The sequence below is a fragment of the Eleginops maclovinus genome, chromosome 3 (genome assembly GCF_036324505.1).
Source record: "Eleginops maclovinus isolate JMC-PN-2008 ecotype Puerto Natales chromosome 3, JC_Emac_rtc_rv5, whole genome shotgun sequence".
NCBI lineage: Eukaryota > Metazoa > Chordata > Actinopteri > Perciformes > Eleginopidae > Eleginops > Eleginops maclovinus.
The window spans coordinates 11,471,046-11,496,626 of NC_086351.1; the positions used below are offsets into that span (position 1 = coordinate 11,471,046).

General features: G+C 39.5%; 3 protein-coding genes across 3 annotated transcripts; 1 reads left to right on the plus strand and 2 right to left on the minus strand.

Annotated features, from left to right (window-relative positions):
- Nucleotides 1–796: 796 nt before the first annotated feature.
- abcb4 (ATP-binding cassette, sub-family B (MDR/TAP), member 4) lies at nt 797–16,178 on the plus strand. Its single transcript, XM_063879637.1, has 28 exons — nt 797–1,310; nt 1,529–1,602; nt 1,748–1,817; nt 2,475–2,637; nt 2,725–2,770; nt 3,473–3,664; nt 4,626–4,797; nt 4,953–5,077; nt 5,584–5,755; nt 5,867–5,980; nt 7,151–7,261; nt 7,358–7,483; nt 7,922–8,125; nt 8,216–8,386; nt 8,720–8,881; nt 8,978–9,169; nt 9,993–10,139; nt 10,255–10,359; nt 10,928–11,005; nt 11,621–11,704; nt 11,896–12,099; nt 12,223–12,323; nt 12,443–12,583; nt 13,298–13,454; nt 13,562–13,759; nt 14,286–14,492; nt 14,913–15,059; nt 15,197–16,178. Exons 2-28 carry the CDS (start codon nt 1,538–1,540, stop codon nt 15,401–15,403), a joined length of 3,861 nt encoding a protein of 1,286 aa, XP_063735707.1. The 5' UTR covers nt 797–1,310; nt 1,529–1,537; the 3' UTR covers nt 15,404–16,178.
- Nucleotides 16,074–22,774, minus strand: crot (carnitine O-octanoyltransferase). Its single transcript, XM_063879638.1, has 17 exons — nt 22,656–22,774; nt 21,717–21,840; nt 21,277–21,401; nt 20,996–21,177; nt 20,740–20,864; nt 20,517–20,625; nt 19,966–20,059; nt 19,719–19,844; nt 19,498–19,599; nt 19,280–19,363; nt 19,066–19,173; nt 18,846–18,976; nt 18,631–18,754; nt 18,448–18,526; nt 18,136–18,229; nt 17,795–17,914; nt 16,074–17,512 (listed from the first exon to the last, which is right to left on the minus strand). Exons 2-17 carry the CDS (start codon nt 21,829–21,831, stop codon nt 17,392–17,394), a joined length of 1,839 nt encoding a protein of 612 aa, XP_063735708.1. The 5' UTR covers nt 21,832–21,840; nt 22,656–22,774; the 3' UTR covers nt 16,074–17,391.
- A 935-nt stretch (nt 22,775–23,709) lies between these two features.
- Nucleotides 23,710–25,347, minus strand: acbd7 (acyl-CoA binding domain containing 7). The gene is made up of 4 exons (XM_063879642.1): nt 25,111–25,347; nt 24,344–24,461; nt 24,193–24,255; nt 23,710–24,104 (listed from the first exon to the last, which is right to left on the minus strand). Exons 1-4 carry the CDS (start codon nt 25,120–25,122, stop codon nt 24,031–24,033), a joined length of 267 nt encoding a protein of 88 aa, XP_063735712.1. The 5' UTR covers nt 25,123–25,347; the 3' UTR covers nt 23,710–24,030.
- Between the last annotated feature and the right edge of the window lie 234 nt (nt 25,348–25,581).

Sequence of the window (25,581 nt, forward strand, 5' to 3'; positions counted from 1 at the left end):
TTCTCATTTACTTGTAGGTTTCAAGGTTTCAAGGTTTCATTGGTCATATGCAAAGCATATACAACGTATATGTTGGCAATGAAAGTCTTATATCCCATGCTCCTCCAACAACTCAACATACATGGTGCAAATAAGATAAATAAAATAGTGCAAAAAGAGAGAAGAATATTTACAATAACAACAATAAAGATTTAAGGATGTGAAATATATACATATGTGGAATACATTGAAAGTATTGAAATACTTTACACTGTTGAATGAGGAGGTATGGACAGATGCATATATTACGTATAACAGATGTATATGACAGATATGTATAATATATAGATATGTGTATTATAAACAGATATTTATGGCAGATGTGTATAATATATATGTGTGTGTGTGTGTGTGTGTGTGTGTGTGTGTGTGTGTGTGTGTGTGTGTGTGTACTATAAACAGATGTGAGTAGACATTCACAGAGCTCAGGAGTTCAGCAGTCTTATAGCCTGTGGTATAAAACTGTCTCTGAGTCTGGTGGTCTTGGTCCGGATGCTGGGGGTCCTTTAATATCCTACCGGCCCTCTTCCTTGTAGGGGACTACTTAGATATACCTCACATTGGTTACCTGTACACGGTCCAATGTATTTTCAGAAATAGTGTTTGCTTTCTTGTTGACATCAAGACAAGAGCAATGATACCACTGTTTCACTTTTCCACCCATCCAGCAGCCATATAGCTTAGTTTAGCATAAAGGGGACTAGCTAGTCGGATCATGCCCATTAATGTATTGTTCCTCAGAGATGAACAACGGTCATTTTTATTCGTTTCTCTCATATTATACAAAGTGAATAATGTTATGTTTGTGGAATGTTCACTTTAAAGTAACGCAAGATATATATTTGAAGAAAAGTAATGGGGTGGGGGGCGTGGCTTTCTTCAGGATAACGAAACAGCCCATCAATGTATGAGCACTTCCCTGCCCTGTGTGCCTGTTCGTGTGTATGTTGACATGCAATCCTAAATGTCTTTCCAAAAAAAGGAGACAATCTTCAGCCACGCCCCTGCAGACTTTGATCTTCAGGCTCAGACCAGATGACCGGGAGAGTCTCACACTGACAAACAGCAGCACTGAGAAACACGGACAGGTCAAAGCTGTACGTTACTTATCTGAAGCGCTTTTGTCCCGGGATAGAGTAGCATACAATAAAGACACACGCAAGGAGGGGAAAGAGAGGGAGGAGGAGGACGAGGCATTGGACAGGCGCGCTTGTGATTAACACCTCTGTCAAAAATAGACCCGCACACTGAGAGGGGTCGCGAGAGAAACGGTATGTCACTTCCTGTTTGAATCTATCTCTATTAAACTCTACTTTTATATACCTACTATACTTTTCATAATCCTAGAATATAATACCATGCTATAATAAACTGTGATGAAACTGTTTACAATGGACGGCAGACCGAACTTTGGATCCGAGGGTTCTCTTATATCGGAGGGTTATAATATCAATTGTTCTGATTGGGACGACACAAATTCTTCTCACAGGGACCAGGCATGGATAAGAAGGACGAAGCAGAAATGATGGATGCACCCAAATACCAACAAAATGGGGATTTAAGGTATATACATTTAAATTATTATTTCTCTATGGCAAGTTCAGTAGATTCCCACAGTGATGGTTTAAAAACATATATGAACAGGTGTCTCAATTGTTCTATAGAGGACAACTTTATATTCATGCATCATGCTTTTTGTATTCTTCAGTGAAGGCAAGAAGAAAGGAAAGAAGAAAGAGAAAGAACCAAAGTTGCCCATGGTTGGCCCCATTGGTGTGGTGAGTTCAGACATCACACTGTAATCTCTCCTTCTCATTACCAGCTGTTTACGCAAAGAGCATAAATGTTTTAAAAGATCAAAATCATGTATACACCAAGCAAATACAAGCCACTTCTACCGTTGTCATATTGCTTAGATGAAAAAAAAACAACTGAAAAAGATGTATTGATTTTTGTATGTTTTTAAGATTAGTCAGATTTGTGGGTAAAGATTGATAAGGGGCTTTAAGTGGTATGATGTTACAAATACACAGTGTGTGTGTGTGTGTGTGTGTGTGTGTGTGTGTGTGTGTGTGTGTGTGTGTGTGTGTGTGTGTGTGTGTGTGTGTGTGTGTGTGTGTGTGTGTGTGTGTGTGTGTGTGTGTGTGTCAGGGTTTCTGTGAGTGGGTCAAGGTTTGTCTGAGTTTGTGAGGTTAGAGGAGGAGGCGGGGAGAGAGGATGGGAGTGTAGCACATCCTCATGTTGTTTGGGTTTGACTCCCGGTGTCCCCTGTTGTGAGAATATAATAGCCGCATAGAGTTTAAAGTAATCCCCTGTTCTGATTGCATTGATCACATTTGTTGTTAAAATATCAAGCAAGTTAACATGAGAATTCACAAAATACATACTGATACCTGCTTTGGTCTTTCCACACTCTCTCTTTTATGTGAGTGTAGTTTAGGTTTGCAAGCGGGGTGGACATTCTGTTGATAGTGACTGGGACGCTCTGTGCTATGGTTCACGGTGTCATTCTTCCTCTCATGTGTATTGTGTTTGGAGACATGACAGACAGCTTCATAAATGACTCTGCGATGAACCAATACAATGGCAGCATCCCCAGTGAGTTTTCAGCTAGGAGTCATAATTACTTACTTAGGTTGTGAATAACACATCAAAACAATGTATTTTCTTACCTTGTGTCTTCAGATGCTACAATGCCAAGAAACAGCACTCTACAACAAGAAATGATGGGGTAAGACTTTATATAAAGAGCATAAATTGGAATATATATTGGAAGAAAATATCTCCAGAATGTTGAATTTTTTGTTGATAATTGTTTTCGATGTTTGTATAGAGTTTAGGTGGTCAAGGAAATTGCAGTGGTTTCTCTACACTGATTGCATCAACTTTTTGTTTGTATTCCCATGTTTAAATGTCAACTTCAATAATTTACCGTCTTGTTCAAGTCTAACCAGTTTTTAAAGGACAAAATACTCTCATTTTCAGGTTCATTATTGTTTTAGGTTTTTATTAGAATTTTATATTTTGACATGCTTAAATGATAGAAAAACTCATTATTTCTCTCCCTATGTGCGTATGAATATATGTACATGTATTCACACTCGATCTTAAAAAACACTCCTTTTTTGTGGTAGTTCAAACCCCATTCAAAAAAAGCCCACTCTGACCGGCTTGTGATGAAAATGTGTAGCACCTTTGCACAGGTTGTTTTCAAGCCTTGGTTGGAGATACTCAGATGAGGACAGTTTATTCTAATAAGCCTGTATGTGACAAAGGAAGTGGAGCAAAATCTGAATGTTTGGTTAAATACCATATTTGACTTTTTCTTTTTTGACAGTTTGTGGGTTTGTAGGCACTCCAAATACTCAACTGTATATGAACAATAAATGTCCCATTTAAAGTCATATACGTCACAATACTACTCATTTTCCAGCTTTGCCATCAACTACTCTATCCTGGGATGTATTGTGCTGCTGGTTGCCTACGGGCAGGTGGCCTTCTGGACACTGGCCGCTGGACGGCAGGCCACACGCATCCGCAAGTTGTTCTTCCACCACATCATGCAGCAAGAGATCGGCTGGTTCGATGTCACTGAAACAGGAGAGCTCAACACACGTCTCACAGAGTGGGTAGCAGACAAGTCACACACACATTTTCAAATGCAACCATATTAAAATAAAGCAGGGCTCAACAACAAACTTAAAAAAATGTTTCACTATAATGTTTTCAAATAAATGATTGATCATTTGGTTAATGTAAGGCATGGGTGTCCAAACTATGGCCCGCAGGCCATTTTGAATCGGCACTCTGCAATTTCTGAAAGTATAATGCAATATGGCCCACAAATTTAACTTTTGCTCGTCTTATATTGTACTACTCAAATATATTAATGAGCCCATTTTTCAAATACATTTTAGTCATTTAAAAGTTCAAACATTTTCTCACAAATCTTAGTTGATAAAAAAAAAACCCAATAACTTATTTCTATAACCAGCTTGAAATTGAACTTGAACCTTCACATTTAGACATAGGCAGTTTTTCCTGAAACCATTTCCAAGTATTGCACATTATTCACCTAAATTTGAAATAACTTCACTTTTGAGGCAATATTCACCTCTATAAGTGGCCCAGCTCTCCGTATATTCTTCTGTATGTGGCCCTCGGTGAAAAAAGTTTGGACACCCCTGATGTAAGGGAAAAATACACAACACAATTTCCCAGAGCCTCTGTTTCACATTTGACCCCTTGATAGCAAAAACACGTTAAAAGTACTTTTATTTTGAAGGAGGAAAATAAAAAGATAAACAAAAAAAGAAGTACTTTTAACCAGATTTCTAGAACAGCTTCCTAGTACATTTAAAGTATTTGCTGGATAGTTTTCTGTTGATCAAGTTATATATTTTTTTTTTCAGTTCTTCTGTAAAGGGGTTATCATCTCTGACATAGAAAAACATTGTTATTCTCAGCATATCTTTCATTGTTGTATAATATAATCTAAGTTAAAACATTCAAATCAGGATCAATCAAGACACGGTTTTCACTTAACAACATACATACCACATTTATTTTTGTATGTGCATGCGCAGTGATATCTACAAGATCGAACAAGGAATTGGCGACAAAGCTGGGAGACTTCTCCAGGCCTTTACCACCTTCATCACTGCGTTTATCATCGGCTTCATCAAAGGCTGGAAACTCACCCTCGTCATCCTGGCTGTTAGCCCTGCGCTGGCCCTTGCAGCTGGAGTCTTCTCCAAGGTAAGTCTCTCCTTCTTGTTTGTATTGCTCTTTTAAAGTTCACATGCTCTTAATCTATCTTAATGCCTTTCTCTTGCTATCCATTTGTTGTTCACAGGACTCAGCCCCCTGCAGGTATTCTTAATAATGTTGTGACTTTCTCCTTGTCTAATTAGGTGCTGGCGTCTTTCACTACTAAAGAGCAGACTGCATATGCCAAAGCTGGAGCTGTGGCGCAAGAGGTGCTTTCTGCTATCCGGACAGTGTTTGCCTTCAGTGGTCAGGACAGAGAAATCAATAGGTATGTACAAAATGATCAAAAGCCGAAAATAAATCCCCCAAAAATACCAAATACCACAGATTTTAAATAAATGACCCTGAATATTGTGGGTGGGGTATATTATAGCATCAGTTTCTAAGTGTTTTCAATCATTTATCTGAGCTGATTATAACTGCAGGAATATCCACATCCACAGTTAAATGGAAACTAGATTTTGATATTTATACTGAACTAATGTAATAAAATGAGACCAAATATGTTTATTTTCTATTCAACAAAGCAAAACCTCTGAGTAGAAAGAATACATCTTGGGGGTGTAAACTGATATAAGTCAGAGGAATAGCCTCTGCAAAGGCTTTAACTGGATAAAACCCATAAAACCCTGATACAATGTGATTAGTGTTGTGTACTGATGGGACATGTAATGATACCAAAGGACATGTTGTCAATGCAATCTAATTTATATCTAACTATGCTCTCCACTGACATCTAGTTATGCTCCTGTCTTTGTTTTTGTCGAACCACAGATACAATAAGAACTTGGAGGATGCAAAGAATATGGGAATAAAGAAGGCGACATCAGCTAACTTTTCCATGGGGCTCACCTTCCTGTTGATCTACCTGTCCTACGCTCTGGCCTTCTGGTACGGAAGTACGCTCATCCTGAGTAACGAGTACACCATTGGATCTGTCCTTACTGTGAGTAGACACATTTAGACAGAGCACCTAATAATCGTTTCTCTTAAAACAAATGTCAGACTCTGAATAAGAAAGGTTGCTGAGCTAACACTGATTTGTGTGTCTCTTAAGGTGTTCTTCACCGTGCTTATTGGAGCGTTCGCAGTGGGACAGACCTCTCCTAACCTCCAGACTTTCTCCAGCGCCCGGGGAGCTGCACATAAAGTGTACAGCATTATTGATCATGTAAGGAATGCAGCATTTTTACCCAAAGCCCGCCTGTCACATGATGTTTTTTTTAGACCTTGTTGCTGCTGGACAGTTGTCAGTTTGTATTACTGAACATGCACCGCTGTACTCTGGCACTCCGGGGAGCCACTTTGATGCAGCCGAAAACCTTGAGTCAGAAATGTTGGATTTTGCTCTAATTGGAGCACCTGTTGTCAGGTCATTTGGTTGATACTCCACAGCTGTTGCTTTCTGACGTAACTGTGCATGTACCCTGAGACACAATACGGTATCAGTAGTGGCTTCCTTCTAATGGTATTTTTACCATATGATATTATCTGGCATCGTATCCTAGTTTATTATATCGCAGCACTGCAAATCATATTGTAATTTGTCTTATTTTATCTCATTATATCGTATCGTATTTTAGCTTGTTGTATCATATTGTATCGTAACTTATCTCATTATATCGTATCGTATTTTAGCTTGTCGTATCGTATCGTGTCTTATCTTATCTTATCTTATCTTATATGTCTGTGACTACCATCTATGGAATTTAATATGGTCAATTTTGCTTTGGAAACGTAATTGAACCACTTCTACTTCTGTAGTGGTCTCTAGTTATTCTGGGCTGTGACTGTTTATAGTTTATAGTTTACAATCCATCTGTTTGTATTTCACCCTGACTACCCACTCAGATAAGTTTATAACCACAGACAACATTATGTATTTAAGCATGAGCAGTAAACCCACAGCCCAAAGCTAAATTGAAAAAGTATGAAATCTCCTCTCAGTGAATTTTTGTTTTTTTCAACGTTCCAAACTCAGAATTAAAGGAGAACATCCATTCCAAGTCAAGGGCTCCTGCTCCGTGACATCTTATCTAAAATAAGCAATGTTCATACCTTCTTCTGTTTAGTCTTAGATACAGAAAGATGAGGCCTCCAAGAGGGACATAAAACAGTCTCACATTCTCAGTCAACACAGAGCTAAACCTTTGAGGGGGAACTGAGAAGAAGCAGAGAAAACGCAAAGAGCTCACCCTACTGTGGAGCAGCCTTCCTGCCATTGTCTTATTAATGTTTTGATAAGGATCAGGTTATTTATCCAGCTGTGGCTAAACTACAAACAGGAACAGAGAGCTGAGTTTTTTAGGAATGAAATTAAAGTTCACTTTTGTTTCAACAGAAACCCGTCATCGACAGTTATTCAGAGGCCGGTTTCAAGCCTGACTCCATCAAAGGAAACATTGAGTTCAAGAACATTTGCTTCAACTACCCCTCGAGGCCAGACATCCAGGTATCTTCCCCATAGTTTGGTCCCCAATGTTTACTGAACTCTAAAACAAGCATTTTTCAAACTGTATCTTGTAAATGACATTGTTTGCTTTTGTAGGTTTTAAATGACTTGTCTCTGAGCGTAAAGAGTGGACAGACCATTGCCTTGGTAGGGAGCAGCGGCTGTGGGAAAAGTACAACGATCCAGCTGCTGCAGAGGTTCTACGATCCTCTGGAAGGATCTGTGAGTGACGCTTCTAAAACTCTTCATTCAATGGACTCATTTTGTATTTGTTAGCATATCCGCTCTGCTATAATCAATTTTAAATAATACTCAATGTTTTAAGCATGCACTCCCATAACATTTTGTACCTTAGTTAGACCAGATGTGATGTGAGGTAAAAAATTAGGGGTAGTGTTTTCAAGGTTTCAGCTCATTTACTGAGGAGTGTCACTGCAGGTACATGGTAGTTGTTTCCTACTTCCCAGGCAGCTATTGTAATAAATCCACTTTGAGAGTCTAAAAAAGTTATTGTCTTAAAAGGTGTTTGATATATTGGCCACGGTATCAAATATTTGCAGCTCTCCGCGTAAAATGAAATATGACCCAAAACATTTATACTAATTTTTGAAACAATGACGAGATGCTACATGTCATGTGTGTTTGAATCCTGTTTTTTAGGTGACTATTGATGGGCACGATATCCGTTCTCTTAACATCCGCTACCTGAGAGATATGATCGGCGTGGTGAGTCAGGAGCCCATTCTCTTCGCAACCACCATCGCGGAGAACATCAGATATGGCCGACTTAACGTGACCAAACAGGAGGTCGAACAAGCTGCCAAGGAGGCCAACGCTTATGACTTCATTATGAGCCTTCCTGACGTATGATTGTGTTAATGACTCCCTGTTCTCTATGTTTATCAAGATCTCTGTCCAACACTTGCTAATGTTGACACTCTTATCATTGAGCAGACATTTGAGACAATGGTCGGAGACCGAGGGACTCAAATGAGTGGCGGACAGAAGCAAAGGATCGCAATTGCTCGAGCTCTAGTCCGCAACCCCAAAATCCTTCTGTTGGACGAAGCCACATCTGCGCTTGATGCTGAGAGTGAGACCATTGTGCAATCTGCACTCGACAAGGTACAAATACACACAGATGCATGTTCTACCTCATCCAGAACACAGCTTTGTACTTTGACACCAACATAAAGAAAAGCAATTAAAATACCAGATAACTGTCATTTACTACTTTCTGTAGAGACACTATTGGTGTGGCTCTATAATTGGCAATGTGGTTCTGTCACTGGTGGGTCCACCACTTTAGCAATGCACCTCCATATAGCCGCAGTCCATAGACAATTATTAGGGTTAGGGTTATATTAAGGGTTAATATTAAGGTCTAGCAACTACAAATATGTTCAAATTTTTATAAAATTGTAAGTAAAGACATACAACACATGTCTTTGGGTGCAGGTCCGACTCGGTCGTACCACCATCATTGTTGCCCACCGCCTGTCAACCATCAGAAACGCTGACGTCATCGCTGGCTTCCAGAAAGGTGCAGTTGTGGAGATGGGCAGTCACAGCAAACTGATGGAAGAAAAAGGAGTCTACCACACACTGGTCACCATGCAGGTAACACACACAAACAGTATTTGTTTGGGCTTTAACTTAAGGGAAACTTGGTTTCAGCAATATTGTCTCTCCTCCTGTTGTCTCTTTCTGTTGTAGACTTTCCAGAAAGAGGAGGAGACGGTTGAGGCACAGTCTGAGCCATCTGCTGATGAGAAGAGCCCGTTCGTCCATTCCAACTCTCGCTGCTCTCTGAAAAAGAGGAAGACCACAAGAGGCTCCTCCTTCGCTGTCTCTGAGGGAGACAAAGAGGAGAAAGAAAAGTTGGATGAGGAGAAGGAGGAGATGAAGGTGGGCTGTGCTGCAACATCTCTGGGCTTTGGGTGGATGGGTCAGCATTCTCAACATGGTCTGTGCAGGTTATTCAATACAGGACAAATCAGGGCTCTCCTCTTTTCCATTACAATTTCAATGCTATTGAACGCTAGCTCTTGCTCTGCATGGTTTGAATGGCTATGGTTGTTTTTAAAAGAGGAAGGTGGGAGCACATGGTCTTGTTATATGCTGATGATTTATTTAATTATTAGTGTGAATCCTCCCAAATCTATTCAAATATTACATGTTTTCAGAGGAAGTATATAGTGGTCTCTGTTATAAACGCAGCTTATTTAAGTGAACTTTATCCAAGGGTATCTCATATTCACAGAGAGCATTCAACTTTATTTTGTTGAACTGGATAGGTGGTCCCCTTCTTCACATTTTAAATTGAAAAACACTTAAAATGTGGAACAGCAGAAAAAAAGACGTCTCACTTTCCTGTCAGGGCTTACCTACTGTTCCTATTCTGAAGCCAAGAAACTGAAAATTAGGAGATATTATTAAGTGTAGCAAGAAATATATCAAGGAAGTCCAGGATTGCTATTCGGCCTTTCGTTTGAAGTGTTAGTGATCCAGCCTAATGATTTTGGCCCTTGCCTGCCTATGAACTATGTACACAATAACCCTAAGGTAAGATTTACACTTCCTCCTCTGTTGCCTAAACAATCTTTCCCTCCATCTTTCCTCACATTCCAGCAGATGCGTAATACATTTAGTTATTTACCTCAGTCCTGAAAAAAAAGCGGAAATGCTTGTGAACCAGATGTGACTCAGGTCTTTCTCCATCTTTCTGCAGGATGAAGATATTCCCCCTGTGTCTTTCTTTAAAATATTCCGTCTCAACATTCCTGAGTGGCCGTACATTTTGGTGGGGACGATCTGTGCCATCATCAACGGCGTAATGCAGCCACTGTTCGCTGTCATCTTCTCCAACATCATCACTGTATGTCACTCTTAGTATCTGTGCACCACAAAAGTGAATTTAATGCCTTATGTTAAATTGCAGCATTGTTTAGATGTTGTAAAACCCACAGACAAACAATTGTTTCTCCTCTCAGGTGTTTGCACATCCAGATCAAGACATTGTCAGGAAAAGAGCCACGTTATTTTCTCTGATGTTTGTTGTTATTGGAGCGGTGTCCTTTGTCGCCACGTTTTTCCAGGTATGCATGTTCAGACACACACACCCATGCATGTTCATTTAAGGTCCTTTCATTGCCCTCACAGAAATTGTTTGACACACTTAGCACTTCCTGCAGAGGGTCAGAAGAGAAGATTCCTCTTTCATGTCTGTACAATAAATGTAAGGGTATACCGTACAGCCAGCAGCTGTTTAGTTTAGCAGCATAAAGACTGTAGACAGGATTGTCTTGAGGCTGTGGCTGTATATTATCTTTACAAACATGAGATCAGTGTATACCTACTCATCTAACTCTTGAAATTAATCTCCAAATAGGTTCCCAAAATGTCAAATTGGTTCTTTAACTATATATGCCTAAATTTAAATTCAAGCGTCTGTTGTACTTGGTTAGAAATGCTGAAACCTTGATAGCTACCACACAGCCTTAAAGTATGATTTTACAACAGGCCCCTTGCAAATGTTACCTACACACACACACACACACTGTAACGTGATAATAGTGTTGCAGTATAAACATATGCAGGTGCTGTGACAGAAGTTTTGTGCTATGTCCAGTTGTGCTCACATTTTCTCACTGTAAACTTTCACAGGGCTTCTGTTTTGGGAAATCTGGAGAGCTCCTGACTCTTAAACTGAGACTCGGGGCCTTTAAAGCCATGATGAGACAGGTGAGTGTAAACAACAGAAATCTGAGACCTGCAAAAAGGTCGGTGCTTAATTATTAATAAAACAGAGTCTCACCTTTTTCTCTCCTCCCCTGTGCTATATCTCTTTCGGGGCTGAGCTTCTTCACAAATTAAATTATTAATAAACAATAACCAACTATGTTGTGCCACTTTTTGGAGTGTTTATTATTTGACAATGTTTAAATTACAGAGAAGATAACAGAACTAGAATCAGTTGATTATTGTTTTGTATTTTCTATTATCAGTTAGGAAAGGACAGACTCAAAGATGATGCTTTCTTAACTTTATCTTTATTTATGCTACTTATGAATACTTATGATTTCCTTTTTGTGATTTCTTTCAACTTAAAAGGTACTGTATGTGTCCTAACTGTGGTGTAATGTATGGTAAACTGATTCCAGTATGCTTTGGTAGGAATATTGAGATGATTATGGGGGAAATCTTGTAACTCACAAGTTTGGCCAGCACAATCATGATATTTCCATGTAATCCCAGGCCTAATTAGAACAATGTGGCACGTAAGACCATATTTCTACCGCTAATTAATTATTTAACGTTTTGATTATGAGTTCATATATAATATTCATTTTCATTAAGGACCTTGGCTGGTTTGACGAACCTAAAAACAGTGTTGGAGCACTCACTACGAGACTGGCCACAGATGCAGCCCAAGTGCAAGGGGTAAGTCTCAACAGCACACACACACACACCCACACACACACACACACACACACACACACACACACACACACACACACACACACACACACACACACACACACACACACACATACACACTCACAAAGACTACAACAATGAATCGTCCCAGACAATCAGGGATATTGACATCTGCTTTGTTCTCGTCTGCTCAGGCTACAGGAGTGCGTATGGCCATGCTGGCCCAGAACCTCGCCAACATGGGCACCAGCATAATCATCTCCTTCGTGTACGGCTGGGAGCTGACCCTGCTCGTCCTGGCTGTGGTTCCCTTCATGGCGGTGGCTGGTGCTGTGGAGATGAAGGCGCTCACTGGAACCGCTGCTGAAGACAAGAAGGAGCTGGAGAAGTCTGGAAAGGTAGAGATTCAGTGTGTCACAGTAACACAACATTTTTCAATGACTCGGAGCACATTTTGTTTAGTCACTAGCCTTTCTATATTCTCTACAGTAGATATAACTAGGTATGATTTGTCTCTTCAGATTGCTACAGAGGCCATCGAGAATATCCGCACTGTTGTCTCCCTTAACAGAGAACCGGAGTTTGAGTCTTTGTATCAGGAAAACCTCGAAATACCATTCAAGTAAGATAAGTTCCATTATTTTAACCAATTATCCATCATGTCCATGGGACAACACAATTCTATGTTTATTAATCAAATTGGATAAATTGAAGGAGTAATTTCTCTGATTCACTGTGCAGGAACTCCCAGAAAAATGCCCATGTGCACGGCCTTACCTTCTCCTTCAGCCAAGCCATGATCTACTTCGCCTATGCAGGCTGTTTCCGCTTTGGAGCTTGGCTTGTTGAGGAGAACAGAATGGATATTCAGGGAGTATTCCTGTGAGTAAACAGACCATGTGACCTTGTCTTGTTTCTTAATTAGTAGATGAAGTTTAGTTTTTTCATATAGAAGACTTTAGTTGCCGTGCACTTGTAGCCTACAGCAGATCAAAGCATTCCTGTTAGCCAGAGAAGCTGTTTATGGCTTTTAATCATTACCCCAGCCTGCAGTGTGTGAAGGGCCACTGTGAGTGGTTTGACTTTTTTCCAGGACCTTGTCACGCAAGACACCTGTACCTTTGGCGATGTAACAGTCACACACATGTTTTAGGATGCTACCATGACTCAGTATGCAGGTTGAGATTGAGCCACTGCCTTCATGTGCAGCCCACCTGTTAAACAGAGTGGAAGTCCGAAGGTCACCTTCAGCTTCTGAACATTAAACCATAAAACGCATAAACATTAACTCCTCGCCCCCATGGAACATATTATGTAAAATAAGAAGTTGTATTTTTATGTAGAAAGGTCATATTTGGTGTCATTGTGCAATCGTTGAAAATGCTTTTGGGATGTTTTATTTCACTCAATATAAGTATGATGTAGATTAACTTTAGAACATTTCTTTATACATATTTGATGCTGTGAAATTTGCTCATGATTTCGTAATTTTAGATATATTTAATATATCTAAATGCGCTTGGAATCACTTTCAAAATCCTTGTCCTGTGATTATGAAATATGATCAAACTAACATGCATCTATTTTCTCTCCTAGTGTGGTTTCTGCTATTCTGTACGGAGCCATGGCTCTCGGAGAGGCCAACTCCTTTGCTCCAAACTACGCTAAGGCCAAAGTCTCAGCTGCCCACCTCCTGTCGCTGATGGACAGAAAGCCCGCCATTGATAACCTTTCTCAGGCGGGAGAGTCACCGGTAAATTGTAACACAAAGCCAAACGCACAAAACAACACTGTGGTAATAACACTCTTTAGACAGATGCTAACATATCTCTCTTTTGTTTCATCTCTTTAAACCCCCAGGTCAAATTTGATGGTAATGTGCAATTTGACGGTGTTATGTTTAACTACCCGTCACGCCCGGATGTGCCAATCCTGCAAGGGCTGAATCTGAAGGTGAAAAAGGGAGAGACTCTAGCCTTGGTGGGGAGCAGTGGCTGTGGAAAGAGCACCACCATCCAGCTGCTGGAGAGGTTCTACGACCCCAGAGAGGGGAGAGTGGTAAGAAGACAAAAACACTTACGCACTTTATGTAACTGGCTGATTTACACCTTTACCTACTGCAACATGCGTGTTTATGGCTACTTTACAGCACTTACCTGAAGGGATAGGAAAATAAAGCCTGGCTAAAGCTGGAGTAGCATGTGTGTGTTTTTATCTTTACTGCACCAGGCATTTCCTTTCATCTTGATTGGATTCATTCCTGTTATTACTGACAGTCCTCTGAGAAAGAAAATAATCATGTGTATAAGTTGTTGACATTGAAAAAAATTGCTATTACTTTTTTTTACTACACTGAGAGAAACCATTGCAAAACCTCTCTGTACCTTTTATTATGATGATAATAAAGTTAATGTAATTCTAAAAGGCACACAGACAAAATGAGCAACTACCTGATGACCATTGTTGGGTGTTCAGCAACTATAGAACCAAATTTATTTAGGATTTCTTGTATTTGCATGTTTTAGACATCAAGCCCCACCATTCCTTATACAACAATGACTGAGAAATATTTTTTCTCCTTTAGCTTCTGGACAATAAAAATTCACAAGAGCTGAACATCCATTGGTTGAGATCTCAGATCGGCATCGTATCCCAGGAGCCGGTGCTGTTTGACTGCACTATAGCCGAAAACATCGCCTATGGAGACAACAGCCGAATCGCAACGCAGGCGGAGATAGAGGAAGCTGCCAAAGCGGCCAACATCCACAGCTTCATTGAAAGCCTGCCAAAGGTAACTGCTGTGAGGTTTCAGTAAGGAAATATGTCCAGACATAGCCAAAAATAAAAGGTGTGATGCTATGACCAGGTTTATAACACTGCAAGGCCCTCTATTGGGACAATTGTGAAATTGTGTGTCTATTGGTACTTGCTTGGGCGATAAATGACCAGGTTTAGAGATTTGCCTCTTTTAATACATCTAATGCTTTCCTCCCTCTCTGTACAATGTCAATTCATGGAATTTGTTTAGTGAATCCCACCGAATTGACATTACATCAATGTTTATTCGATTTAAAACAAATCAACAGAGAAATATCTGTAAACTTATATAACAGTTTCTTAAAATTGATAAATATGTGAGGCGGTTTTTGTCTTTATTTTGCATATATAACAATGTGCCTCTCTCTCTGTCTCTGTGTGTTTGCATGAGAAGAAGTACAACACTCAGGCAGGTGATAAGGGAACGCAGCTGTCAGGTGGTCAGAAGCAGCGTGTAGCCATAGCCCGAGCTATCCTTCGCAACCCCAAAGTGCTGCTTCTGGACGAGGCCACCTCCGCACTCGACACTGAGAGTGAAAAGGTAAGTGTGATTTCAACATTTTGCCAAAGTAGACACAGGAAGTATAAATATAAAAAATCAACACCTTTCACACCCTTCTCCAAATGCTTTTTATATAAGTTCATGTGAGCTCACTATCATCCTTCTGCTCTTTCCAGGTGGTGCAGGAGGCGTTAGACGAGGCCAGTAAGGGCAGGACGTGCATCATTGTTGCCCACCGTCTGTCCACCATCCAAAACGCAGACCGAATCGCTGTCTTCAAGGGAGGAGTGGTGGTAGAAGAGGGGACACATCAACAGCTGCTGGCCAAAAAGGGATTCTACTACATGCTGGTCACCACACAGATGGGACACGGGAGGGAATAGGAGGACACAGGGAGCAATACAACGCTAATGTCTCCAAAAATATTTATGTTTATTCAGGTGACTTGTTTGAATGTGATTATCAGACAAGCCACCTTTCAGTCAAAAAGCCAAGTGGAACTCTTGTATTACCGTTCATTAGCGGTCACTTCTAAGGGCCTCTTTCACAGAAGATATATTTTGGTGTTAATAAGATTACAGTTCCTTCTATTGTGCATGCTGGGTCACTGTCACAGCTTACTGAATGTTATTAGTAACACCTGCTCTTCTCCTACAATCACAAGTCAAAATGTCTGCTTTGGAAAAGGTATTGTTTGTTTTTCTCAAGTTTGTGCCTTGAACACAGGGGCTCCGGTTTTCCTTTCCTTTTAAAAGGTGGACCTTCTTGTTGCCAATAAGCCTTAGCTGTTGATTTGTGGTGCTATCTTCTGTTAAGCGTTAAATACTACTGATGTATAGAGATTAAAGCTAGCAACACACTGGATTTATTGTGCATGATAGGGCATTAAGTATACTGACACGGGGATCATCATTACAAATGTTCTACAGTATATGTATTTGAGCAAATGTTTTTATAATTACTTAGTTGATTGTCATGAGTATCTTTTTTTTACAGTCTTGAGTTAATAATGGAATAGAAGTGCCTAAAAAAAGACAATATTGTACACAGGGCTGTTCAGAATTCAATTTTTATTGTCACACTTTGGTTGCAATCACAAGGAATACTTTTGTTTCTACAAATGCCTATATGTAACTATTAAAATGTTGTACTCAGTTATTGAATCATCCCCTTACTTTAACATCAGATAACATTTCACAAGTCTAGTTTTCTAAACAAATAAGCTACATTTCCAGGATCAAATACACTTTTGAATAATAAAACTAAAGTATTTAAAATGTAAAATATTAAACTAGTATTCATTGTATGTTTAAAAGAGGTACAATCTTATTCACATTTTACCATTTCCAAAACCTTTGTCAGCAGTCACAGACAGATTAGCTTTTAAATGCAGAGGAAATTAGGGGATATAAATCACAGTTTGTGGGGCTCATTCACGCTTTACAGCAGCCATCCTAATACACATTCGTTTTAACATTCAACAATCTCAAGCGTGACATACGGATAAAGGAATGCTGCATAGTGTGTTGGTAAGTAAGGCAACAACAAGCAAACCAAAACGTTTACTGGTGTTCTGAAGCAACACAAAACTATGTGCAGAACATCAATAGATCTGAAGGCCACTCAGTTTCCATAAGTCAAACTCAAATTTGAAGTTTTAATTGAAAAGTGGAAGCTAGCTAAATGATAACTACGTTTCTCCCTGCATCGCTGGGTAGTGTTAGCAGTCTTTCCTATAAAGGGTGATTGCAGCTAACAGCTTATCTATACCTGTGTGGCCCAAAATAACTATGAAAACTGTAATTCCTATCATGATTTTGATTGGTGGCATTAACTGATTTCTTCTACAACAATCCTTTCAGTCCAACTTTTAAAGTTGTGTGTTCTAGATTTTAACTAATCCATAAAATAATACAAGGCAAATCAATTATATTTAACTTATAAAGTTATTTTCAATTAGTTAAATTGGAATGCAAAATAATTCAAGGAAAACAATTGAAACAAACAGAAGCTATTTTTCTTCAATTGCCTGGGCATCACAGCGTTTGGTAAATATTTACCCAGTGAAGAACCAACACCATAAACAGTTATGAGGTGTAGCATCAGCTTATCTTAAATACGCATTAATACTGTCAGGAAGGAAACATTCTCCAAAAAATTAACACAAGAATCATAAAGATTTACACTAAAAATGAGGAATCAGTACATGAATCAGAAAAGCTGATAAGATTTGATGTAATGCCCAAACCAGTGGCTATCAGAAGATCAGATTCTGTACCTTTGCATTGATCTTTGCTCTGAACAAACATGACTATCACTAGATGTCGGCTATTACCAGGGCTGGTGAACCGTGTGTGCAATAAAGTGTTATTTATAGCTGAGATGTGGTGGCCAGGTGGAGCATCTCATGCATGGAGCTGGAGAAGTTGTTGAAGAGTGACGCTGCGTCTGTCTCACGGCAAGAGTTCCAAGCCGAGATAGAGATCACAATCCTGGTGAGAAATAAGACGTAGTGTGGATATTATTGAAAGTGCTGAAATGCAGGGAGAATACGCACAATTTTAAAACTTTAAAAAGGTAAAAACTGTATGGAAATAAACATATTCAGCTGAATGACAAAGATGCACATCATTAATATTTCTAAAACTTTTTTCAAGAACTAGGAAAAGCAGCTTTACATTTTTGCCAATTTCTAATTCATGATGGTACAACATTACAGTTGGAGCAGAAAGATTTTCAGAGGAAGAAACAGCATTATGGAAACCTCAACTAACCTATCCTCTCTGATGCAATAGAAAAAGCCGTAGCCGTGGTGCACCATGGGAGCCACAGCCCCAAGAACTGTGGTGTAGCCCACCAGGCTGGACGACAGCACGAAGTTACCTCCTCCACCGCTGCAGACACAAACACAAGTCAGACAGAAAGAACTCCCCAACAATACTGCATGTTCTTGTTATTAGGACATTGTCAATGTGCTTTTCATGCTGTGCCAATGTATAATATATGCTGTAAAAAAGGTCTACTAAATGGATTTTGGGGATCCACTTAGTGGGTAATTTCTCCGCATTTCATTTTTTTTAAAAACAGAATAGACACACGCAGACACACGTAGTACCTCAATGCGTAAAGAGGATCCATGAAGAGGTCTGGAGTAGGAAGTCCCTCCTCTCTGGCGATAAGATACAGCCCAAGAAAATGCCTGTCAAAACCTGGACACAATGTCAGAATAAGACACGGATAATTACAAACTGGACAGTATGAAGCACAACTTGTTAGAGAGTATAAATCTGACCAAAATGTTACAAAACTTTTATTTTTCTTCATTACGTTAACTAAGGTTTGTTTTACTTTTTGATTTCTTGCATTGATTTTGTCGTTTGCTTCTTGTCAAACCCCCTACCTTTGTTTGTTTGTAAAGTGAACTAACCTTTTCCTTCCTGGGCATCAATCATCAGTTTGTTGTGCGTATTGAAGGCTGCCATCATGGCTTTCCTTCTGCTTTCAGCCTGACAGAAAAATGTTTAAGTGCCATGTTAAATGAGCAAAGACTTCCACCTTCTCTTTTTGGGATTTTGCCACAGTGCAGAGTTTCAGACGTGCACACACTTACATCACACGAGGGGTCCATCATGGCTTCACACCAGTTGACAGCCTCCTGGGTGCAGGGTCGCATCGTCTCCGTCCTGCCATGGTAGAACTTGCGAGTCATTGCCGTCTCATAACAACTGCCCAGCCTGTGAAGATAGGAAGAGAATTGTAGGGCCTTTCACTTCCTGTACATAAAGCATCATTAAACACAAAGTCCTATTTTTTATCATCTTGTACCTTTTGTGCATTCGCTGGAAAGCCAGCTGCTTTGCTAGTTGAATAAAAGTGTCGGGGTGCAGCTTCTTCTGTTTGATGGCATCTTTTCCAAATCCTGTGAAGGCGTAACACACAATCTGCATGTCCTGCGCCTGAAAACCAGCGACCACACAGCTGTGTTTGAGTCATTCTGCATCAGGCTTTTTTTTTTACTACAGTTTAGCATCTAATCCTGGCTCACCTTCTCCATGTACTGCTGTTTGGCGTGGCAGATGTCACTCTGGACTTTTTCGTCCACAGTAAACACCAGCTCCTCAGGACGGGGCACGGGTCTGACTGCCTCTGAACCCTTTAAAAGCATAGCATAGTCATATTTGTGTGAAAAGTGGACATTTAAATTGCCATCAATAACTATTTAAATGGATGTTCAAAATAAAGTCATTTTCAATATTCACCTTCCATTTGCCTTCTGTAGCTTTGATTTGCTGGTCCAGATACCAACACAGAGACACCAGCACCATGGCATCATACGGTGCATGCTGAAACAACAATCAGTGTTTTGAAATCAATTTTGTTCTTGTTTAATGATAATGAAGTCTTTCACATAAAGTATACACGTGTCGCATAGAGTTTTCTCAGATCCCCTGAGCATGACACACGCATACAAACTTACATCACACGTGGATCCAAAAGTTCCATCTGTGAAGCAGAGTGAGTTGTACGATTTGTCGCCCCAGCGGACGGTGGGGTCGCCTGTAAGGGATGCCCTGGTTATCTGTATTCAGAATGTCAAAGTAAGACAATCAGAAACAACTCATTCCTTTAAATATATATATAAATTCCAGTGAACAATAGGTCATACAATTAAAGAAATATACTTTGTGATGTCCTTACATTTGTGTAGTTCAATGGAGAGGAATAGGGTTTTGTTTCATCCAGAGCTATGACGAACAGGCTGCTCTGGATGGTCTCCAGGATGTTGCTATTGTGTGGATCAATGCTTATTAGATGCTCCCGGGTCTGCAGAGAAGGATAAATACTGAGAGTTCTGATACTCAACTATGCTTTTATAATATGAGAACTGTTTTAGATCTTATTAGCAAGGATGGACACCTAAATCTCAAAATGTAAAGCCCCATACCAGTGCCCAGCGAGTCCTCTCCTCTGAGGTGAGGGCAGACACTCCGTCTCCCTCTGGCTCCCCCTCACAGTACTCTTTCACATAGCTCAGCTGCCTGTACATAAAATAAAACAAGGCAACATTGAACCCTCTATGCTTTCCAATCATCGAATAAAGCCTCCTTGTGCTCCAGCTCATTAATATGATTCACTGCATGGTTCACAGAGTTCCATTAAAGACCTTTTAAATGCCACACAGAACAATTTTAACAACTAAAAGTGTGAATCAAAACATGGAATTATTATTTTTTTTTTTAATCACATTTGTTAAATGAACACGATAAGCAGTACAAAATAGATGGATTAATAATTTTTTTTTAAATGATCAGATTTCAATTAGGTCAAATTCTTGCTATAATGAACACCTGACAATTGCCCTGTTTGTTCTGTATTAAACAATATTTCTGCTGCGCTTTAATAAATGTTTTTTTATATACTAGGAGAGTTGAGAATCTGTGCCTCATGAATAATAGTGAAGTTGTTCTGTTGATTGCTGGGTGTACTTATCACTACCTGAGTATTTCTGGAGGAGTGAGGATTTGTCCATCACACACAGCGTCAAATGTAAAGATCCGTCCACGACACATCACTACCACATGGGAAGGGCACGGTCCTTCACTTTCTGTTGCAAGAAAAAGAAACGCACAAAAACAACGGTTATAAGAAAGCTGAGAAATTGTGCTTAAGCTTAAGCAGGTGTGTCTGAAGGCTATAGATTAGATAAGATGTATTTTACCTGTCTTGAAGTAGTTACGAATGGTGTCCTTCTTTACTCCAGGTACTTTGCAGGTGGCGAACAGCATTCTGAACTGGTCCATATCTAACGGTAGTTTGCCAGCTTTCTGAGGATGCAGCCTCTCCCTAAAACAATGCAAGAGGAAGAAAAACAACACATTACATAAATAACCACACTTCATATCAAAAGAACACCAACTTGTGCTTAACATAATACAAAAACACAGCTTGTAAAAGTGTGTTTGAGCAAGTCTTACGTGCGGATCAGGTTCCAGTACTGTAGTGTGTGCCATGTGTTAATACTGGCCCTCTGCAGCTGGGTTCCCTCTTCAGGAGGCCAGCTGTGCTCCAGGTAAGGCCCTGGGCCGGCAAAGTTCACATTCAGCTGAGATGGGATGCGAACCTCCAGATATGCAGCATCTAACCACCACTCTTCCAGCTGAGGAATGAAATAACAATTTAAAAAACATATAAGAAAGGATGAGTAAAACATCTAAGACTGTAGCACCAAAATGAAACATTTAGATTCATTACACACCCAATTCCTGTTGGTTCTGGCTTTCTGCAGAAGTTTTTGGTGCAGCTCTTGGCCAACACCCACTTGAAATTTCTTCACAATGTCCAACGTAGACTTAAACTCTTCCTCAGATGCAAATGGACGAACTGATGGAAAACATGGCAATACAAAATAAGCCAAGTAACAGCCTCAGCTGCTGGTCAATGTGAACATTAAGCATTTTCTATTGTAAAAACTGTAGATTTAATGAGCTCACGAGAATGTTACAAATTGTGAACATATGCAGCAATCATACACGCAAGCTAAAAAAAATAATGCTGTTAGAATATTGAGAATTTGACATGATTAAAACACCTAAAACTTTTCTTAATTACTTACAATATTGAAATGTTCACACCGTGAGTATATCTTGAAACAGAGGAACTTGTGACACAGCAGGCTGATCCAAGTTACTATCCTACCTGCATTCAGGTACTTTGACAGGCTACTCTCTAGTGATGGGAGAGGCAGGGATGGCAGGGTGTCTTGGTACTGGAAGGTCGTCTCTGGGGGAGCCTTTGACAAATGACTCTCCATTTCTTCTCCCTGGAAAGAAATAGGAATGGATCATCAAAACAAATAATAGTTGTGTCCTACATCAGATTATACAGAGTTTACAAGTTGCTTTAAATTGTACAATAGGCCTTTAATTCAAATGCTTTGCTTGTTAATGTTTCTGTATAATTGTTGTGGGTTTATAATACACATTGGTAAGCTGGCAAATAAAAATAAATATCATCTGTGCAACATCGTAAAGAATATATAAACTTAGATAGTGTTCTAATAAACAACTTCCAATTTCTAACCGTTTGCCTGTAAACTATCATAATGGGATAATTTATCATTTCATCTGCCCATACTACCCGCATGCCATATATTACCACTCGATGTTTCTGTTGTTATTTAGCACCAGCTGTAAAGACGTCTAGTTATCCCATAATCACAATGCTTTGTCCATTACTAGTGCTGTTTCGGTCTGATAACAAACACCGTTAGCTATTTCAGAATCGTACTTCTCTAGTGCTTTAACGCGTTGCTGAGCTGTGTTGCTACATGAAACAACCTACGTTCATTTATAATCCACCATCACAGAGACTCAAGAAAAGTTGTGTTACTCACAGCCCTATTCAACAGAAACGCAGAATGCTAACCCGCTTGTTGAAAGTTGTAAGTTTTGGAGTTTTTACTTGTTTATTCATGCAACAGACATAACTGTTTCCAGTGAGCAAGCAAAAGATTACAGTCACATCGCATTAGCTACTCTCGCCTGCGGATTTTGTCAATAACAATAGACATGTTAAGGGGTACACTTGATTTGACAAAACAGTTACTAGCTTTACACAATGCATCTGTTAGCTTACCTTCTTCAGGATGAGTTGACTTTGCTAACAGTGTCAACGCACAGCAGAAATATCTAGTCAGTGTGTTTACGTCCAGTCCGATTACCTTTACCCTACTAAACCCATCCGTAAGATCCTACTGCGCATGAGCGGGATGGTAGCATTTGACCTAGATTTAATCAGTGAAACAATGATGAGGCACTGATAGTGAGCTCTTATGCTGCACAGAGGTGACAGAGGGCTTTGATTTAATGAATTAAAAATGTGCAGGTATATATGCATATATTTGCAGGCTTTATATATGTGCATACGAGAGGTATAGCTAATTTACAGACCTACATTATACAGTTTCAATAAAATAGATATTTCAACCCATGTTTCCAAACTCAGTGTGAACAAGAAGTAGGCAGCTAAGCTAAGGTTAAAAAATGTCATGTGACCTCAAATTGTAAGCACTGCATTCAAGTGTAACAAGAGAGCATTAGTAACTGGGCAGTTTCTGCAGTAGGGATCAAATATAAGCAAAATGCTGTTACTTCTGTTTGTTCTGAAAAATATTCCATCTTTTTATACAAAATGCAATGGTGATTCAGAAATGTATCACCTGTGAGGAAGCACAGTACAAAGGGGAGAAGCAAGCACATATAATATTAGCATTCTCAAGCTATAGATTGTACAATGGTCTTTCAACAGAAGAGAGACATTGCCAATTTGACCCAATTTTCCCTTTTGGATCTGAAAAGTGAGTATGGTATCTGTTTTGCTAGCTTTGACCATTCCACTTCTTGATCATTTTTTACAAAAAGAGACCCCTTAAGTGCTTTCAATGTACAGTAAGTGATAGTGAACAAAATCTTGCTAAAATACTGTCATTTGTCAGACTATTAGGTACACTGAGCCAAAACTAAAACAGTCCTGCAATAATTCATACTTTGATGAAGATCAGAAATGTGTTGATTTAAATGTTCGTTTATTTTGAGGGTGTGTGGGGGTTTTTTTTTTTTCTGTTGAATTTGTATTCAGTAAGGTCCTAAGTGAGAGTAGGCTGAATAAAATCAACAAAAGACAAAACATAAACAGTGTTCAAAGAGGTTTTATTTTTACATTTCACAGCATTGTGTTTCTGCTGGTTAGATGAATAATCAGGCTACATTTAAATTGAATGTGTTTTGCTTTGTACATGAGGTTACAAGGCTAATCTACATAAATTAGTAAAAACAGTAATTAGCTAATATGTCTTACTTAAAGGATGCATGGAAGTTGTTCATTTTATAATCCATGTATAAAAAAACAAAACACGAAATATTACCACAGCAAATTTCTCATTGTTTCATTATTGCGTTAGTAGACTGTCGTCGTTTTGCATTAATCATGCCCCTTCCGTTCATTTGAAGCTTTACATGCCATATTTGCTGATGACTTCCTTTGCAAGTGCAATGTAGGCCGACATGGCATCGTCCTTGGACATTTCTGAAAGATATTTGGATACAAACACAACATTTTAATATGTTGCTGGTTTTCTAGCCAGCTTACACATACAGTATTTTTTATAAGTTACCTTTCCTGGAGTTCCATGCGTCCCACTTTGCTTTTCCTTTGAAGTCCAGCATTCCTGGTCTTTCTGCAATTGTAAAACGACACATGGAGTAAGGAAATGTTCAGAAATTGGGGAACATTGCATGGAAGTGATTCTGAATCGGAAGTCATACCGGTGTTAACATCTCCTACGGTTGCCTGCTTATAAAGGCCATAGAGCTCCAGCAGCTCCTCGTCTGTAGGCCTCGTCTTCACTTTCTTCACATCCTCTGCCAATTTCTCAAACTCTGCCTGCAGATAACAAATGTTCCCAGAGCCAATCATTACATTTCTTTATATCTAAAATACTTCTCCTCTTTGCCAAATCCAACCGATTTATCAGTCGAAGGAATGTGCATATTAATAAGTTACAAACAACACTGATTAAAAAAACTGAGCGTACTGTTGTAGTCATGGTGCACTGCCCGGGAGACCTTTTGTCTCACAAGTTTCAGTTAAACAATGGGCTTTTATTCAACACTCTAGTGCTTTGTGCCTACTTGAATAATCTACTTTACAAAAGATCTAGGACATTGCAGAACAGATCATTAAAGACCATAGGAAACCAGAAAAGCATAAACTCTAAAATATCAACCGCCAAACCTTTAATTTGAGTTGAAATGGTCATAATGTCCAGTAAAAATATTATTCCAAATACTAAATGTAATAAGAGCCAGCTCCTTTAGTTATATTTATAATACTGTTTATTTAGCTCCTTGTTTAAGCAATGCACTAAGAACCAGACAATTAAGATGTTAAGACTCTTTTTTCTTACAGTAACTCATCTCAAAGCGACAAAGATGGTTGACAAACACACCCTGCTGCTACAACCGTTATTTCTTTCAATGCGATATCTACGAAACACTGCCGCATACAATGAAAGGGTTTTTTTTTGTTTTACCTGAGAAGCCATTTTTGCAGATGCAGCCCCGTGGTCAAGATGAATTTATGTCTGCAGTCGGCTGGATGAATGTCACTGCGCAGCTGTGAATACGGTACAGCTGATCAATGCAAAATATGGGCCATGGACAGTCCTGCGGAGGAGGGGAGAGAGCTGGCAAGGAGCTGATTGGCTGTCAGGATGCACAAACACACACACACACACACACACACACACACACACACACACACACACACACACACACACACACACACACACACACACACACACACACACACACACACGCACACACGCATTCACGTACACACACACACACATGCACACACACAAACACGTCTATTCAGTTTTAGAAATGGTTTTAAAGGCGGTTTATGTTTTCGATGTCATAACGTGGGGCACACAGCATGGATGTATAAAAGAAACGGACATGCACAATACATGTCACACTTTCACTTGAACGCTGGTCGGCGC

Coding starts and splice junctions, on each gene's coding strand:
- abcb4 (XM_063879637.1), top strand. CDS start 1,538: ATGGATAAGAAGGACGAAGCAGAAATGATGGATGCACCCAAATACCAA. Junction 8,126..8,215: donor TCATTATGAGCCTTCCTGAC/GTATGATTGTGT, acceptor ATCATTGAGCAG/ACATTTGAGACAATGGTCGG. Junction 8,882..8,977: donor ACACACTGGTCACCATGCAG/GTAACACACACA, acceptor TTTCTGTTGTAG/ACTTTCCAGAAAGAGGAGGA.
- crot (XM_063879638.1), bottom strand. CDS start 21,831: ATGGAGAGTCATTTGTCAAAGGCTCCCCCAGAGACGACCTTCCAGTAC. Junction 20,865..20,995: donor TACTGGAACCTGATCCGCAC/GTAAGACTTGCT, acceptor GCATTGTTTTAG/GGAGAGGCTGCATCCTCAGA. Junction 18,230..18,447: donor TGATGCCCAGGAAGGAAAAG/GTTAGTTCACTT, acceptor CATTGTGTCCAG/GTTTTGACAGGCATTTTCTT.
- acbd7 (XM_063879642.1), bottom strand. Junction 24,256..24,343: donor CGTAGGAGATGTTAACACCG/GTATGACTTCCG, acceptor TTACAATTGCAG/AAAGACCAGGAATGCTGGAC. Junction 24,105..24,192: donor CGCATGGAACTCCAGGAAAG/GTAACTTATAAA, acceptor AATATCTTTCAG/AAATGTCCAAGGACGATGCC.